The sequence below is a fragment of the Pteronotus mesoamericanus genome, unplaced genomic scaffold, assembly GCF_021234165.1.
Source record: "Pteronotus mesoamericanus isolate MK-2021 breed Mesoamerican mustached bat unplaced genomic scaffold, CSHL_Meso_final scaffold_636, whole genome shotgun sequence".
NCBI classification, from domain to species: Eukaryota; Metazoa; Chordata; class Mammalia; order Chiroptera; family Mormoopidae; genus Pteronotus; species Pteronotus mesoamericanus.
Window position 1 is genome coordinate 4,441,231 of NW_026555324.1, and position 17,499 is coordinate 4,458,729.

At 54.8% G+C, this 17,499-nt stretch overlaps 2 protein-coding genes across 2 annotated transcripts; both read left to right on the forward strand.

Annotated features, from left to right (window-relative positions):
• The first annotated feature begins 687 nt into the window (after positions 1–687).
• On the forward strand, positions 688–16,951 carry PRKACA (protein kinase cAMP-activated catalytic subunit alpha). Its single transcript, XM_054562238.1, has 10 exons — positions 688–948; positions 8,379–8,440; positions 8,873–9,001; positions 10,730–10,828; positions 11,806–11,888; positions 12,723–12,849; positions 12,944–13,039; positions 13,132–13,254; positions 14,997–15,161; positions 15,494–16,951. The coding sequence occupies exons 1-10, from the start codon at positions 903–905 to the stop codon at positions 15,617–15,619; spliced, it is 1,056 nt and encodes a 351-aa protein (XP_054418213.1). The 5' UTR covers positions 688–902; the 3' UTR covers positions 15,620–16,951.
• Positions 5,943–6,179, forward strand: SMIM46 (small integral membrane protein 46). The gene has a single exon (XM_054562240.1). The coding sequence runs from the start codon at positions 5,943–5,945 to the stop codon at positions 6,093–6,095; it is 153 nt and encodes a 50-aa protein (XP_054418215.1). The 3' UTR covers positions 6,096–6,179.
• Positions 16,952–17,499: the final 548 nt, after the last annotated feature.

Sequence of the window (17,499 nt, forward strand, 5' to 3'; positions counted from 1 at the left end):
ACACCAAGCGCCCCCTCCTACATGCCCCTTGCTCCCAAAGACAGCACGCATCCTCCAGGAGCCCCAGCCCCGCCCCCGGGCCTGCCGCTGCTACCGTGCTCCAGGCCTTATGAATGACGGCGGCTGGCAGCCCGATGACCTCTGACCCGAAGCGCCGCCGCGCCCCTCCCCCACTGGCAGGTGGACAGCGGCTGCGCCGGGGGAGAGGGGACCGCGGAGCCAACCTTGGCTGGCCCGCGGCTGCTGCCGCACTGAGCGGGGGCGGGGTACTGCGGCGTGCAAGGGGCCGGACGGGCGCCCGCCTGGACCGCCTCCTGATCCTCCGAGCGTGGCGCGGCCGCCCTCCAGCCTCAGCCGCCCCGCCCGGCCGGCCCGGCAGCAAGCTGTGCCTCCGCCCCGCCCTCTCACCCCGGGATTGACACTGGACGTTCGGAGGAGGACTGGCCGGACGGCGCACCTCAGCCAATTGGAGGCTTCGCTGGGCGAGCCTGCGGCCCTGTCGCGAACCCCAACCAATCAGGAGCCTCGCGGGCGCGCGAATGGCCGGGCATCCGTGGCGCGCGTCACAGGGCCGCAACCTATACCGGCGCTGGAGGGTCTCAGAGGGCCAATAGACGGCAGCGTGGTGCCGTCAGTCAGAGAGGTCTGGACCAATGAGCGCTGGCTGCGGGAGCGTCACAGACAGACAGCAGCAGCGGACTTGGGCTGAGGTTCCCGGGCGGGCGGGCGCGGAGAGACGCGGGAAGCAGGGGCTTGGCGGGGGTCGCGGCGCCGCAGCCAGCGCAGCAACCCGAGGGGCTGCTGCCGCCGCCGCCGCCCAGCGCGCTCCGGGGCCGCCGGCCGCCGCCAGCACCCGCCGCACCGCAGCTCCGGGACCGGCCCCGGCCGCCGCCGCCGCCGCGATGGGCAACGCCGCCGCCGCCAAGAAGGGCAGCGAGCAGGAGAGCGGTGAGTGCTCAGGCCGTGACCCCAATCCTGGACCCGCGCTGTCAGCCCCCTTCCTGTCCATCATCGCCTGGCCCCTCCCCCATGTGCCCCCCATTTCTCTCTGCTTACCCCCCAGCGCCCCTCCCCCTGCCTGTCCAAGGTTAGGGCCAAGGGCCCGCAGAAGACCCCCCGTAGGAGTCCCCCTGCCAAAGGCCGCCCCCCACTGCAAAAACTGTGCCCCCCCCACCCAGCTGTCACTGCCAACCATGGCACATATGACCGCTGGGGCCCCACATGGAGCCCTGTCACCACCCCACTCTCTACTTTCCTGGACCCTCTACCCAGATTCTTGTCCTCCCACTTCCTCACTCACCTCTCCCATAGATGGGACCCACCACCAGGCCCAGACTCAGCTTTCTGCCAGTCTTGGGAGTGCTGTGGGGTCTGTCTCCACCCCATAGGGACCTTGGCCACTTGGTGACCACACCCCTCCCCCCTCCAACCCCCGCCATCTTTCTCCTGCCCTTTTCCTCTTCACCTCACTACAGCCCCCCTCCGAACCCACTCTGCCCCCTTGAGCTTTTCCCAGAGCCACCTCCAGCGTTGTTTTTCCCTTCTGTGTCATTTGGCATGGGGGACAGGTTCTTTCTGGGTCCCTCTGCCCCTCTGTCATCCTGTCACTCTGCTTCTCTGCTTCTCTGCTTGTGCTCTCTTCTCTCAGCAAGCAACTGTCCCTGGCTGGGGTAGGAAACTGTTCATGAACCTAGAGAACTGCTTCAGGGTGTCCAAAGCCAAGTTTGAGCTTGTCTGGCTGGGTTCATTTCTTCCTCCTTCCCAGCTTGGGGTTTGGGGGTGGCCTCAGAGCCCCTTTCCATCTCCTGCTGTGCAGTGAGCTCTAGGATCCTTGGAGGGCCCCTCTATAATAAATGGTTATTTCACAACTGAGGCTCCGTCATTCACCCAGTCCCCAGGGCTTCTTCACCCGCTCCTGGCTGAGGATGGAAAGTAGGGGATGAAGAGTGTCTGAGTTTAACAAAGCTCATTTAGCTTGAGCTGGAATGGTGAGAAAGGGAGCTCGGGATGGAAGTCGAGGAGAGTAATAGATGACATCTAATGACTTACTTTGCCAAGGGACATATTCTGATCATTTCCAGGGCTCAGCCAGAAAGAGGCTTGTTCCCCCTTCAGCCCCCAAATTATGTTGGCTGCTTCAAGCTGATCAGAGAAAGAGATTCTGTATCTGGACATGCCTTCAGAAATGCCCTCGCTCCCCTTCCTCAATTACTCCAGCTCTTAAAATTGTTACCACTCCAGGCCTAAAGATGGACCTCAGGATCCATTTCCCATTACCCAGAAACAGTCAGAGCTGAAAAGGGAAGCCGCATCCAAATATGCCCTTCCCAGTTACTGGTCTGAAACCTCAGTGTCTTGAGTCCTGTGAATGCCCCGTCCCAGAAAGACCCGGACATGAAAACCAGGGGACTTTATTCTCACATGCATTCAAATGGCCGAACTCAGAGTCCCTGAGCAGCCATGAGGAGGGCTGACATGTCACTGATGGGGGGGGGGACATGGAGGCAAGTGCCTGTAGATGAATACTTGATGACAGAGGAGCAGGTGGGTAGTGACCAAAAAAAGTCCTGGACATGAGCTTGGAGGGGACTAGGCAGAGAGGGAGGGGCTGGGCCCCCAGCAGGTGAGGCCTAGGAGGTAGAAGGTGGAGGCAGGCAGCTATATATTGCAATGGCTCAGTTGAAAGTTGGGGAGATGACCTAGTCCTGGAAAACTTTCAAGGCATATGAAACACATGTAGTGGGTGGAGAGATAGGGTACTGCACAGGGAAAAAGATCAGAGGCTCCAGAAGGAACCACTAATTCTCTCAGAACACAGGACAGACACTCAGGAATGGACCGTCACAGCGAAATAGGGCCACTATTTATTGGGCATCTAGGATATGCCAGGCTAAATGATTTCCATAGATCTATCCGCTCGAGTGATTTTCATAACAGGCCTTTTTCCGAATTTTCTAAACGACTGTCTGATATTGACATAGATGATGTCACAGAGGCAGGATTCACATCCAGATCTGCCTACCAGCCAACTTCCTGGACCCCAGAATTTTCCAACCCACACATTCTCAGTTACCTCCTTGATTTTTACTTTATTCACTTATATTTTCCTAATTTACAGTAATAAAGATTTTGAATGACTTTCATTCAGATGTAAACTTTGATCCGTCCTAAACAGTAATATAAATGAAATAGTGGGATTGCCCAGTACCAGTTATATTCTTTCTGCTACACATTGAAATACAATGTAACTAGAAAAGTGAAACATCCCTGAAATTTCCTGCCCCGCCAATGGGACCCCTGTCACATATTGGGAAGTGCTCTAAGCTGCACTTCCTTCCAGGAACTTGCAGGGGCTCTCAGGGAAGGAATAGGATAAGGAAAGAAGCCCTTCTTTGCTTAGAACTCTGATTCTGAAAGGATGGAGTTATACAAAATTTGCCCTCTTGTTACTAGGATGGGGTGGGGTGGGAGTTAGGGGCAGTAGCCATGCCAGCCTGCAGGGGGCACCTGAATTTCATCTGCCAGACGCCAGCCATACTGGGGTAAGGAGAATGCCCAAGCCTTAGTAGGCACTAGTTAGGCATCTTGCAGCCTCCTGGGCTGCCGTCTGGTGCAGGGGTAAGACAGTGTCAGCCTCCACCCAAGAGGGCAGGGATTGATGTAGAGCAAGCACTAGGGTAGGGTGGGGGAAATCAGTACCCAAAGATGCCAAAGCCATTGACAGGGACCCAGGCAAGGTGCTAAGACGGCAGAGAAAAAAAGACCTAGCGCCCGGCTTTGAGCAGCTTGGAGAAATTGAGAGGGCAGTGGCCCCAAGAGGCCCCTGGGATAGGCAGCCAAGTGGGGCTCAGGCCTTGGCTGGCACTGACCAAAATCACCCCTGGAAGCTGGCCCACAGGGGAAGGGGTAGGGCTGGTGAAAGAGGACCCCCAGATACTACCCCCAAGCCCTAGAAACAAGCAGATCTAAGTTCTAAGAGTGAGAAGTGCCCCCAAGAAGTGCCTGGATGGGAAGAATTGCCCATTCTGCAGAATTACAAGAGAGTCAAACACCTGTGCATTGGCAGTTGTATGGGTGCCCAGGAGGGTCTTGCTAAAGCAGCTTTTTCCTTCAGCCCAATCAGGCCTACAGAAACTTGAGGGTCCTACCTGCCCCTCCCCTGCACCGATTGGCCCAGGTTGGGTTTCTTTTCCTGCTACCACCCCCACAACTCCTTGGCTCCCCCTACAGGCAGGTTTCTGGGAATGGGCAGCCAAGTTGGTGCAGCAGGTCTCTTGAGCCTTCCCAGCCACCATAGTTCTGGTGCCCTGAAAGGAAGATTGAGTGATGGCTTCCAACTCCAACGATGGTGAGGCTGAACCCTGTTGCTATAGCAACTCTCCAGGCACTCTGCCCCTGAAATCAAGGAGGGGCTGCAGTAGGGTTTGGGGAACAGGTGGAAAGGGAAAGTCTGTGGACTTTTGGTTGGTTCTGGAAACCCCTCCCTTACAATTCTGGGCTGGGGTCCTGGGAAATAGCAGTGGGGATGGGTGGTCCAGTTCAGACAAGGGAGTATAGTCCACCTAGAACAGGGGTCCAGCTCAGAGCAGGGCAGTGGGATAGTCCAGCCCAGTGCTGGGATCCAGCTCAGTGATGGAGTTCAGGTCAGAACAAGGATGTCCAGATGGAGTCCAGGTCAAATGGTCCAGTAGAGAATGGGGACCCATCAGACTGTGGAGGGGTCCTGTCCAGTATTAGGGTCCAGCTCAGACTTGAGGATATTCCAGCTCAGCGCAGGGGGTCCAAGCTAGGCTGGGGGAATCAGCCAGCTCAGAGTAGGGGTCCCAGCCCAGGCTTGGCACCCTTGCCCCAGAATTCCTTGGAAAACCAGGTTTCGATGGGCAGAGAGTACTGAGATTTGCGTCAGGAGTCTGAGGCTGGGCTCCTGCTTTGTGCGGTGGTCCTGGCTTTTCGAAGGGTGTCAGGGGTTCTCTTTATAAGCTCAAATCAAATCCAAATCAGGATGGAGGCTGGCATCTTCTCTGTGGAAGACATGGGCAGGGCAGCAGGTTTCACAAGTCAGCAGCTGGCTGGGTTTCCCTTCTCTGCCACTTCCTGTTGTCAGAAGGGCCACGGGTGCTGGGCACTCTGGGAGAAGCTGCCACTGACCTACCACTTCTTTTGGGATCTGGAAAGAAGGAAGAAGATGGTAAAGGCAGTCTCCCCCTCCCCCACCCCTGGGTTTAGCCTTTCGTTTCCGGTTTGGACTTCCATGGCCTAGAGCAGAGCCAAGCACAGGGCAAGGTTTTACAGAGGCCAAGGACATCCCAGGATGTCGTTCCACTCTTCGCTCCTGCGTAGGAACAAGAGAAAGCCAGATGTACCCATTTCTCTCTCAGGGTAGCAGGATTTTGGGAGGAGACAAGGTGGCTCTTGCACCCCGCAACCCCCCACCCTTCCCCCCGCCCCCTTCCCTGCCTGTCTCTCCAGCTGCTATTTCTGCTGATTAACAGAGCTCAGGGGCCTCTTTAGCCCCCAGGGAGCCCCTGGCTACTGCCTGGACTTAAACCTTAACTCCTTCTCCTCTGCCCAGTGGGCACTGCCCTGGGCACATCGAGTACCATCCTCTGGGTAGTCCAGCACCCACTGGGGAGGGCAGGGTCTGTCACCCTGGGAGCAGGGAAGTGCCTGGAATGGGAAGTTAGCTTTAGCACCATACTCCTGGGGCAGGCAGGCCAGTCAGGAGGGATATCCTGGGGAGAATCTTGCCACTGCCTCCTGCCAAGGAGGACCTTTGCAAACCTTGGCCAGCCAGGAGCAGGTACCTTTAAATGCTTCCCTGGCAACCAGCTCCTCCTCCAGGGTCCCCCGAGGCCCTCCCGAGGAAGCCAGCTCAGAAGCTCTGCATATACCTGGTTCCCCTGCAAAGAGAAGATTCCAGGAAGATCCCAGTGTAGCCTGGGATGGCTCTGGGGTCAGGCAATGGCCAGGGTGTGGACTCAGAGACCACCTTCCAGCTATGGCTGCAGCTACTTCTCTGGGTCCACCTGACTATTCGTTTCTTGAGCTACCTGCGCCGCACCCTCTGGGCACCTAAGCCGCAGCCAGCACCCTGAGCCTCCCTGGGCATTGGCAGACAAGCCCCAGATCACCCCATCCCATTCCACCCCCAGCCTCCATTGCACCCTCTGCTGGAGGAGGCAGAAAGCAGAGGTAAGTATGGGGGCTCCTGGCTGGGGGTCCCCCCCTATTCTTCTTCTTCTTTATCTGCCTGTTCCTCCTTACACTGCCTCTCCCTTGTGCCCCATCCCCAAACCTGGCAAGCTGATAGCCCCAGAGGGGACAGAGAAGGGCTGTGCTAGGACCAAGGCACCCCGTGGAGCCTCTTAGTTGAGTGCCCGAGTCTGAGAAGCAGGAGATGGCAGTTCTCTGGGATGGCTGAGAGTGAGAGGGGAAGTGGGAGCAGGCATTCTGGACTCCTCACAAGCCTGCTTCTCCCTACCTTCCTGGATGGGCGAATTTAAAGTTCCAAGAGGGTCCAACCATCTCCTCCATCTTCATTCAGAATTTAGTGTACTTTAGAGGTACCCAGGGAAGGTGGTATATGTCAGAAAAGATTCTGCTAGGGAAAGTATGGGATGTGGTGCCGTCCCCAGATACAGAGACATCTCTCAGATAGCTGGTGGCCCAACCAGGCACCAGCTGAGGACTCCTGACCATTCCTTGAGTGCCCTCTCTTTGCCCAGCCATTCTTTATAGAACCTTCACAATCAATAGTCTCTCCCCCATGTGCTCCTCTTGCAGCCCCATGGAAGCCTTTTCTGTCTGAACGCTAAGGGAGAGCCTTGGGGGACAATGGAGGAGTGGTGGCAACCCAAAGGCTGTGTGGGACTCCTGGTACTACATATGGATGGGACATGCAGGTGACAGGCAAGACCAAAGTACAAGTGCACAGGACCCCTCAGGGTAGCAACCATCCAGGAACATTAGGGGTCAAGGACAGGTCTGTCTGTGGGCCACCCTCGTGCACTACGACTTGTCAGAGTGAACCAGTTACTTTTGTGAGCAGTGGGGTCCGGCAGGAGACCTCAGGCCTTGTCAGTCTTCTCTGTACAATGAGAGTAATAGCGGCTCCCAGCTATCAGGGTAGGACTTAAGCATAGAAAGCATTCAGCATGGGGCAGACACACAGGCAGGGTCCCTGAACAACAGCATGCCTGGCCCTGGGGGCTGGTTACAAGGACAAGTCTATAACGTACAAATCCATGAGGCTGCACATTTAAGATTTGAGCACTCAATGCATCTCCTGTATTTTATATCTCAATTTTTTTTTTAAATACTTGAAAGCAAAACAGTTGACTGTTAAATGGCATGAAGCTCACACAGGCCACTGTCCAGCACCCTTTGCCAAAATTAACTCATTCAGTCTTCACAACTACCCTGCCAGGTCATTACTATTTATTATCCCCGTTTTACAGATGAGGAAAACTGAGGCCCAGAGAGGTAAATTCAGTTGCCCAAGGTCACATAGTTTGTCAGGGACCAGGTTGGGATCTGAGCTTGATCTCAGGCCCAGAGTCCTGGCCCTTAACTGATTTGCTGGGCCGCCTCAGAGCCCTGGCAAGAATGACTCTTCAAGCCTCAGTTTTCTAGAGTGTTAAATGTGAAGAAGGATAAAAGGAAAGTTGGTGAGCTAACCAAATGAGATAGTGGAGACAAAGCAGCAGGCTCGGGGTCTGTCCACTGGGAAGTCTTTAGAGGAAGCCAGACGGTGATATTCTTCTTGAGGTACTGAGGGGCTCCTGGGGAGTGGTCATTGGGCGAGGCCTCACTAGAACCAGCTCTGGAGCCAGGGCCCCTGAATTGGCAAAAGTGGGAACAGGCCCAGCTGGGACCCAGGCGACAGCTGAGCCCCCAAGGGCGCCTGCTACCCGAGCCCCAGAGGCCTCCACCCCGGACCGGCCTCCCCAGAGAAGGGGCCTGAGGAACAGCCAAATCCTGAGGCTATAAATACCTCGGCTGGCGTCGTCCCTGGCCGTGGAATGTCGGTCAGAACTGGGGCAAGTGGGGGTGGGCTGGCCTGGGTGCTACCCTCTGTACCCCTGGGAGTGACCCCCAAGTTGCCCTGTACCCCATTCCGGAAGAGCTGAAGCTGGGTCCCACCTCTCTGTAGTAAAGGGCCCAGGCCCCAGCCCAGACCAGGGTCCTCCCCCCCAACCCCCGCCAGGCTGCCTTCAGACTAAGTCAGGGCACCCAAAGTCCCTGTGGGGAAAAAAGATGAGATTCTGGTTGAAATAGCTGCACCCCACTTTCTACAAGTGGGCATCTCCCCAGGAATACCCTGGGCCTGCGCCAGTGAGATGGGGTCTCCATCTAACTCTCCCCTCTCTTCCTTCCAGTGAAAGAATTCTTAGCCAAAGCCAAAGAAGATTTTCTTAAAAAATGGGAAAATCCTGCTCAGGTAAGCCCCCCAAGTACGGAGCCCTAGGAGGAGTGAGCTGATGGCCCATCTCCCAGCTTTGTCCCTGTGACACGGCTGGGACTTAGGGCCCTGTGGGGGGTGCCTAGACCCACACGGGGGCTGCTGGGCAGAGGCGCCTGGTCACCCACTGCCAGGCTTTCCCACCCTGCTACCCCTACAACCGGTGGCCCCTGCCCCCCACACAGCTGCTGGCAGCTTCTGGGCCCCAGGCCAGGGCCATATCTGGCCCCTGCCACTCGCCTCAAGGAATGTGCCCTTCGCCATCTTGTTTTTCCGCCCCCTGTGCTCACCCCATCACTCCCCCAGCTCCCCAGGGTCCCCTCTGCTGGTGGCAGAGAGGATGCCCCAGACGTTGGCCCAGCAGGGCACAGGGAGGAGTGTCTCTGACTCACCCAACCCTTCCACCCACAGAATACAGCCCATTTGGATCAGTTTGAACGAATCAAGACCCTAGGCACGGGCTCCTTTGGGCGGGTGATGCTAGTGAAACACAAGGAAACTGGGAACCACTTCGCCATGAAGATCCTGGACAAACAAAAGGTGAGTTCAGCTCTGCCCTGCAGCCCAGTCCCGCATGCTTCCTGGAAAACCCTTCCTATCCATCCACTCACCGACTACTTTTGAGCCCCCACCATGTGGCAGGCCTGAGGACCAGAAAGGCACCAGGCTGCCTTCGTGATGTTCCCCTCCAGGCCAGCCACCAAGGGAAATGAGGCACTGGGCACAGGGTTAGACACGTAACCTGTATTCCAGGAAGCTGGAGGTCTTCCTGGGGGAGGTGGCGTTCACACAGACCTGCTTTCTGTACATATTTTTGGCACCCTACTTATGTTAGGCATTACTCTAAAGCAATGCTGTTCAGTAGAAATGGCATACAAGCTACATATGATTTTAAATTTTCTAGAAGCCCCATTAAACAAGAGAAATAGGTGGAATGCGTTTTAACAATATTTTGTAATTAAGTCAGTATATCTATAATATTATCATTTCAATGTATGTAACCAATGTAAAATATCATTAATGAGACATTTTACATTCTTTTTTTCCATACCAAGCCTTTGAAATCTAGTATGCATTTTACACTTACAATGTATCTGTGTTCTGATATTAAATTTTCATTGGAAAGACAAGTAGTTGTAGAGAAGTTAAAAAAACAGATTGGCATAGCCCCAGTTGTTCTAGACAGACTTAAAAGTTGTCCAGTAACTATATCAAGTGTTAGTTTATAAATGTTCACTTTAGATATTTTTTTAAAAAATTTTTTTAGATTTTACTTACTTATTTTAGAGAGATGGGAAGGAGAAAGGGAGAAAAGCATCACTGTGTGAGAGACACATCAATTGGTTGCCTCTGCACGGCCCCTAACTGGGGACCTGGCAACAACCCAGGCATGTGTCCTGAATGGGAACCAAACCTGTGATGTTTTGACGCACAGGCCAGTGCTCAGTCTACTGAGCCACACAAGCCAGGATGATATTTAAAATTTTCAGCTCATTTCCCCAGGCTCCCAGCCATGTTTAAGCACTCAGCAGCTACACATAGCTAGTATGAATGGCATTGGGCAGTGCAGGCCTAGACTCAAAGGATACAGCTGTGAGCAAAGCAGGAAAGGCCCCAGCACAAGGGTTCGGAGCTGACTGAACAGCCAGGCTGCCTGTGTGTGACATACCAGTCAACTGCTGACTAGCTGCCTGTGACCTTAAGCAAGTCATTGCTCCTCCTTGGGCTTCAAAACTGGCGTGCTCACAGTACATAGCCTTCATGGCTCCCATCATGACGCACGAGGCGCAGGCTGGGGATAGCTGAGGGCTGAGGAGGAGTTACCCTGTGGCTTGGCTGGATGTGTAGGGGTACTCTAGATGCAGAGAAGTGTTTTATAAACCCCCTACTCTTTGGGCACTGTTCTTGCATGTCTTTCTGTGTTCAGCTCTGCTGCCCCTTCCTCCAAGAAGCCTTCTCTGACTACCCCTGTCCCAGACTTGGCGCTGTGCTTCATCTGGGCATCCTCAGGCCACAAGCTTCCCCCGTCATGGCTCTCATCGCTCTGGGCTGAGAGGCCCTGGGACTCGTGTGTTCTTGCGCTGAATTGCATGCCGTATGGGGACAGGCAGCCTCAGCCTTCTTATTGCATCCTCAGCACCCCACCCAGGGCTCCACAGGCCACAAACGCTTGTAGGAACCAGTCCAGCTTGGGCTCCCCGACTTCCAGGAGCCAGGGGGACGAGGGCCTGCTCATACCTCCTCCTCTCCACCCACTCCCACCCACAGGTGGTGAAGCTGAAACAGATCGAGCACACCCTGAATGAGAAGCGCATCCTACAGGCTGTCAACTTTCCGTTCCTTGTCAGACTTGAGTTCTCCTTCAAGGTAGGGCCGGGGTCACTGTGTTGGGTCCCAGCTGTCAGGGAACAGAGGGGAAAAGAGGGAAACCATGCCTGGGGGCTGAGGACAACCCAGTGGCTGCCCTGGAAGGTGGGCCCACCCACTGATGGGGGGTGCGGGCAGCCTGAGGTTCTGATACATCCATGTTCAACTACTAGGTCTGTCTACTTGGGTGTTTGTGTCACTCAAACTGGATGACATCCCTCAAAATCACTGTTCTGTTTATAAAAACCTGGTACATGGCTTGGGTTCAAGTCCCAGCTCAGCACCCCTTGCCCATTTGACCCTGGCGAGGGGCTTCTCTGCCCAAAGGCTCAGTTTTCTCATCTGTAAACTGGGGATCAGAAGGTTGCCGTGACAATTCTAAACACACGATGAGCTCCCTGTGTGAGCTATTTTGGGTGCTGGCCTAAGCCGGACTTCAAGAGTTGAGAAAGTCCACTTGGGACCTGCCACCCAGGCAGTCTCAAGGACCCATGCTTGGTGTCATGCTCTACTGCTGCCGTCTTGAAATTCATAATTGTTTTTTTAGCAGGAAGACTCACACTCTTATTTGGGGGTGGGGCACAAATTCTGTAGCCTATCCTGGCTCCATTTTACAGATGACAAAACTATGGCCCAAGAGCCTTGCTCAGGACAATCACAGACATGAGCTGCCATGGAATCTCCTCTCCAGCCCAGGCTTCTGTAGCCAGCCCTCCCTTTCACCTCCCCTACCACCCCCCCCCCGACCCCTGCAAGCAAGATAGTGACTGTTCCTTTTTCCTCATGGACAGAGGGAAATGAGACAGGTAGCTCAGTGAGCACAGTGCCTGGTGCTTGGCATGTGCTTTCATATAGGAGCCTAGATTGGTATTGTCACCTTATTTCTGAACTCCTGCTGGTCAAGGGAGGGCGCCGGGCGTTTGGGTGGGGCCCAGGGCTTGGGGAACAGGGCCCTAATCAGCTGCTGCTCTCCACAGGACAACTCAAATTTATACATGGTCATGGAGTATGTGCCCGGTGGGGAAATGTTCTCACACCTACGGCGGATCGGAAGGTTCAGGTGAGTGAACCCCCTGCAGCCACATCAGGCCTGGGGATGTCCACAGGTGACGTCACACAACAAAGCCCTCTGGGGACATGAAGGTGGCCTCTCCAGGTCCCTGTGAGTTCTTACTCCCTGAGCTGAGGAATCTGCAATGGCTCAACCACCATGAGACAAAACAAATATGGTGACTTAGGTATCGCCATTTAAGTTGGCGATTTTATGCAGTTTTTGAATTTATGCTATTGTTTTATTTTGTTTATGCACATAGCCATGCATTTTACGTACAATAAAATGCACGGGTCTTCAATAGTCTCTTCCGTGAGTTTTCACAGTTGCATACATTTGTGTAACTACCACCCAAAACACCATACTGAGCATTTCATCACCCCAGAAAATTCCCTCAAATGCCTCTCTTGGCGGATCACCACCCCAACAAAGGCAATTGTCCCTCTGGCTTTAAACGCCATAGAATGGGTTTGTTCTAGGTTTGGGCTTAATATAAATGGCATCACACAGGTTTGTTTTTTTTTCCTTCTTTCTCTTCCCATAATTGTTTGGAGATGCAGCCACCATTGTAAGCGTATTCATCATTTGTCCTGGGGCGTTGTTGGGTAGTGTTCCATTGGAGGAGCCTGTCATGGTCTGTGGCGCCGTTCTCCTGTGGACGGACACCTGGGCTCTTTCTAGTCTGGAGCTCTGTATGAGTGAAGCTGCTCATCTTACCTGCTTGGGACAGCTGGGCTGGAGGCCACTCTGTAGGCCCACCTGCTAGACCATTTGGGGTGTCGGTGGGTCCTGCTGGGTGCACCCCCCATGCTCACCCATCCCCTCTCCACTTGTCCCCGCCAGTGAGCCCCATGCCCGCTTCTACGCCGCCCAGATCGTTCTGACCTTCGAGTACCTGCACTCACTCGATCTCATTTACCGGGACCTCAAGCCCGAGAACCTTCTCATAGACCAGCAGGGCTATATTCAGGTGACTCCCGGGCCGGGCAAGGGACATCCCCAGGTGACCGTAGCCTAGACTTTCTCTCACTCTCTGTCGCCCAACCCCATGCTTGTATCCACAGGTGACAGACTTTGGTTTCGCCAAGCGTGTGAAGGGCCGCACCTGGACCTTGTGTGGGACCCCCGAGTACCTGGCCCCTGAGATCATTCTGAGCAAAGTAGGCTCCTCCCTACCCCTCCCTGAGTCCCACTTTGCCCATGCCCCCTCCTCACCCTTTTCCCTTCATCACACACCCCCTTCTCACTCCAGGGCTACAACAAGGCTGTGGACTGGTGGGCCCTGGGGGTTCTCATCTATGAGATGGCAGCTGGCTACCCACCCTTCTTCGCTGACCAGCCCATTCAGATCTACGAGAAGATTGTTTCTGGGAAGGTGAGGCCTGGAGGCAGGGGTTCCATCCAGAACAGACCTTCCCTACCCACCATTAATAGAACAATCTAGAAGTTAATAAAGTCAAACCAGGCAGTGAAGCCAGGTGCATCGGCCATGCTGAGGTGAACACCTCACATAACCTCACCAGCTGTCTGGACCCACAGTGCCAACCTCCCAACAGCTTCCAAAACCCCGAGCCTCACTCTTGCCCTGCCCTATGTGAGGCTCTACTTGCCCCTAGTCATACTCCTTAGTGTGAGTTTCCACAAGTTCCATAGCAGAAACGCTTATAATTTGGTTCCCAGACCCACTGGGCACTCACTGGAGGTGTGCGGCCCATATTCCCTTTCTCAGATGCAGAGTTCATAACTCGGGGGGTGCAGGTGAGGGAACTATCAGATTTAGCGTCCACAGAGTGCACTGAGCGGCCACTACACCAGTGCACCCCCTCCGTCCTACCCAGCATTCTGAGGGACTGAGGAAGCTAAGGTGTGGAGAGTAGATATGTCTGGTCCAAGATCCAAGGGCCCAAGAGAGGCTGGGAACCCCACTTTTGTCTTCAGCTCTCACATCTCGCTGGGAGGACATTTCTGTCCCTCTACCTGGCCCAGGAAATGGTGGAAGCAACCCCTGGTTCGGCCTGGGCAGGTCGACCCGACTCCAGGTCCCACCAGCTCAGCCACTCCTTGGCTTTGAAACCTCAGCCAAGTGCCTTCCCCCTCGGAGCCTCATCTTACCCACCAGAGAACTGAGGAACCAGCCACCTTCCCCTCAGAGAGGTTGAGAGAAATCACCAGCTGCTTAATGGGGTCAGGAAAAAGGGAAAGATGAGGTGTCTGCCACCAGTCAAAATAGAAATTGCCAAGAGAATGGCCCTAAGTGGGAATGTGGAAAACAAAGAAAAAGCTATAGAAGATTCCAGCGGGGAAGAGAAGAGCATAACTCCTTTGTAGCATTTCATAGTTCCCACGCACCCTCTGCAGTATTATCTCGCTCATGCAACCCTGGGATATCTGCCCCATGCCAGAAAGGCAGGAACAGGCCCAGAGAGGTTAAAGGCCATGGCCAAGGTCACAGCCTGTAAGAGGCAGAGCAGTGCTGGAAATCGGTTCTTGTAGCTTTGAATCCAATGAACAGTTGCCTATGAAGCCATGGGTTCAGAGCGTCTGGGGAGAGTTTCTGGAAGATTGAACTGAGCTTTAAAGAATGAAAGAGCGATAGCAATGCAGAGAGAAAAATAGAAAAAAATCATTTCTCTCATAAGCATGGGTAGTTCTGAAGTCTCCAGATGCCAGCAGAGACCAGATGTCTCCAGATGCCAGCCCCTTAGGAAGCAGTGGCTAAAAATGCAAGTTCTAGAGTCTGACAGACCCAAGATGGAGCTGCCCTGTCCCGCTCCTCTGTGTGACCTTGGGCAAGCTGTTTTACCCTTCCAAGCCTCAGTTTCTACTCTAAAATGGGAGCCAACATAGCACTTCACTTGGAGCATCGGTCTCAAGGTGGCCGCCTCTCCAGCACCACTGCACAGCCGGGGAACCAGCTCGAGATGGCAGGCCCCAGCCCCGACCTTTTGAATCAGAAACTCCAATAGGCCTGATTACCTGTTTTGATAGGATTCCAGTGTACACTCAAGATGGTCCTCTGCCCCATAGGACTGTTGGGTAGCGAAGGCAGTGCTACGGGTCCTCAAGCTCCAGGCCGGTTTCCAACCCTGTCTGTGTCACCCCCACCCCCATCCTCAGGTGCGGTTCCCGTCCCACTTCAGCTCTGACCTGAAGGATCTGCTGCGGAACCTCCTCCAGGTGGATCTTACCAAGCGCTTCGGGAACCTCAAGAACGGGGTCAACGACATCAAGAACCACAAATGGTTTGCCACGACTGACTGGATTGCCATCTACCAGAGGAAGGTGGGGCCCCTCTCCAGGTATCCTGAGGGCGTTGGGGGCAGGCCAAGAGCCAGGGAAGGCTGCCAGTGGAGAGATGGAAAGGGGAGAAGAATTTGAAAATGGGCCAGGGGCTCTGGGTCATTCTAGCTGGGACAGCTTAGAGCAATGGAGGTCTAGAAATGGGATTGTGGGGTCACTGGGCAGAAGACCCTCCTCTCTGGAAAGCCATTTCCCCATTGGTGAGTTGGCTATCCCAGTAAACTATCTCATGAATGTTAGGCCATTTGTATTTATCGTTTTAACGAGGATTATGTTGACTGCTGAGGTCTGAGTGGTTCTTGACCCCTCTCCAGGTGGAAGCTCCCTTCATACCAAAGTTTAAAGGCCCTGGGGACACAAGTAACTTTGACGACTATGAAGAGGAAGAGATCCGAGTCTCCATCAATGAGAAGTGTGGCAAGGAGTTTTCTGAGTTTTAGGGGTGTGCCTGTACCCCCAAGGGTTTTCTTTCTTTTTTTGTGGGTGGTGGGTGGGAGGGTTGGATCGAACAGCCAGAGGGCCCCAGAGTTCCTTGCATCTAATTTCACCCCCACCTCAACCTCCTGGGTAGGGGAGCAGGAAGCCCAGATATTCAGAGGGACAGAAACACCAGCTGCTCCCCATCGCTCCCTTCGCCCTCCTGCCCTCCCTGATGCTTTTGCCTTCCTCCACCCCAGCCCACTTCTGCCTGTTTTAAATGTGTCTCAGTTCTAGTCAGACCAGGTCTTGCTAGTGTATCCAGGGACAGGGTGTGGAAAGGGGGGCCCAAACTTAACTCCAGCCCCTTTCCCTCCCTACCTTCCTCACCAAACCACCAGCAAACTTGATAAGGGAGAAAAGAATGGCCAACCTTCCCCTCAAAGGAATCTTGCCTGGGATGGAGAGATTTTAGTAACATGTGCAATGGGCTACTTGCTAGAATTTTTTTTAAAATACAATTTACAAACTTATTTAAGTTCCACCAGTGCCTCCCTCCCACCTTCCTATGCTCCCCTCCCATCTCTCCACCCCCCAGATCCATTTTAACAAGGCTGGGAAGCAGACTGACTTGTAAAGGAAAGAGCTGGGGTTCCAACCTCACCCCCAAGCTGCTGATCTGCGCCCCCCCCCCCCCAACAAGCCTGTAAGGGTCTCAGCCCCTTTAGAAATCCCCTACCTACTCCAGCTGCAACAGACCTTTCTTTACCCTTGGGCTTTGGGACCCAGACAGAGCAGCTGCCCCTCTCCCTGCCAAAGAGGAGTTGTCCCCCAAAAAATAGAGGGGGAGCCCCAAGCCCAGGGTCTTTCTCCCAGCAGCACTTCCCCAAACATCTTAATTTTATTCTCAGCTAGATTTTAATGTCCAGCCTCCTCTCAGCTTAGTTGGGAAGGCAACCCTTCCTCCGCCCCCCACAAAAGAAGGCAAAGCCCCACTCTGCCTCTGTGGCCCCAGTTCAAGGCCAGGATTGCTAGGGAGGGGCTGTTTTATCCACCCAACAGCCCCCGCCCCGTCATCCTGGACGTTCCTCTGCTTAGCTGTCAGCTGTCACCCCTTCCCCCACTTGTGCATTTCTCTTTTAATAGAAAAGTGGGGAGGCCCTCTTCAACCCCAAATCTGTTCCTCTCATAACCTCCCCATCCCAGGAGGAGCTCTCAGGCCTGGGGTGGGGCCCCGGGTGGGCGCAGGGTGATTCAACCGGTGTGCTGGGAAGGACGTGACTTCCTCTTGAACAGTGTGCTGTTGTAAACATATTTGAAAACTATTACCAATAAAGTTTTGTTTAAAAAAAAAAGTGTCGCCGGTGTTCCCGACTTCGGTCAAACACCCCCCACACCCACACTCACACATCCCCTGGAGGGTTGGAAAGGGAATTTCGCACCCCAGCGTCCAGGCTGATCGGGACCTGGGCTGGAGTCCTTGTAAAACCAGGTTTAGCTGACTTCCGCCACTCCCCACCAGGCCCCGCAGAAGAAGGGGGCGCCAAACTGCCCTATAACCCTGAATTCAGGGTTCCCCGTGTCTGCGTCGCGACCCCTCGGCGTAGAGCCCCGGGCCGAGAGGGAGCGCCAAGGCGACTCTGGGACAGGCGCACCGAGAGGCCGAGCTCTGGGAGGTGGGGGCGACCCTGGTCGAGAGCGGTCAGGGTGGAGAAGACGGTGCGCGTCCCCCGCCCCGCCTTCTCAACCCTAGGGCCACTGGGGTGGCGGCGGCCCGAGGGTTCCCGCAACGCCGGGCAAGCACGGCAGCCCGGCCCGCGAGCGGCGAATTCCCGGTAAGTGCGGTCCCGAGAGCGGAGCGCGCTTGGGAGGCGTGGAGATGGGGGCTGGGCGCCGGGGACGT

Bases quoted from the DNA above. Each gene is read 5' to 3' on its own strand.
- PRKACA (XM_054562238.1), top strand. From the start codon at position 903: ATGGGCAACGCCGCCGCCGCCAAGAAGGGCAGCGAGCAGGAGAGCG. The intron at 9,002-10,729 runs GTGAGTTCAGCT...TCCCACCCACAG, and splicing joins AGATCCTGGACAAACAAAAG to GTGGTGAAGCTGAAACAGAT. The intron at 13,255-14,996 runs GTGAGGCCTGGA...CCCCATCCTCAG, and splicing joins AGAAGATTGTTTCTGGGAAG to GTGCGGTTCCCGTCCCACTT.
- SMIM46 (XM_054562240.1), top strand. From the start codon at position 5,943: ATGGCTCTGGGGTCAGGCAATGGCCAGGGTGTGGACTCAGAGACCACC.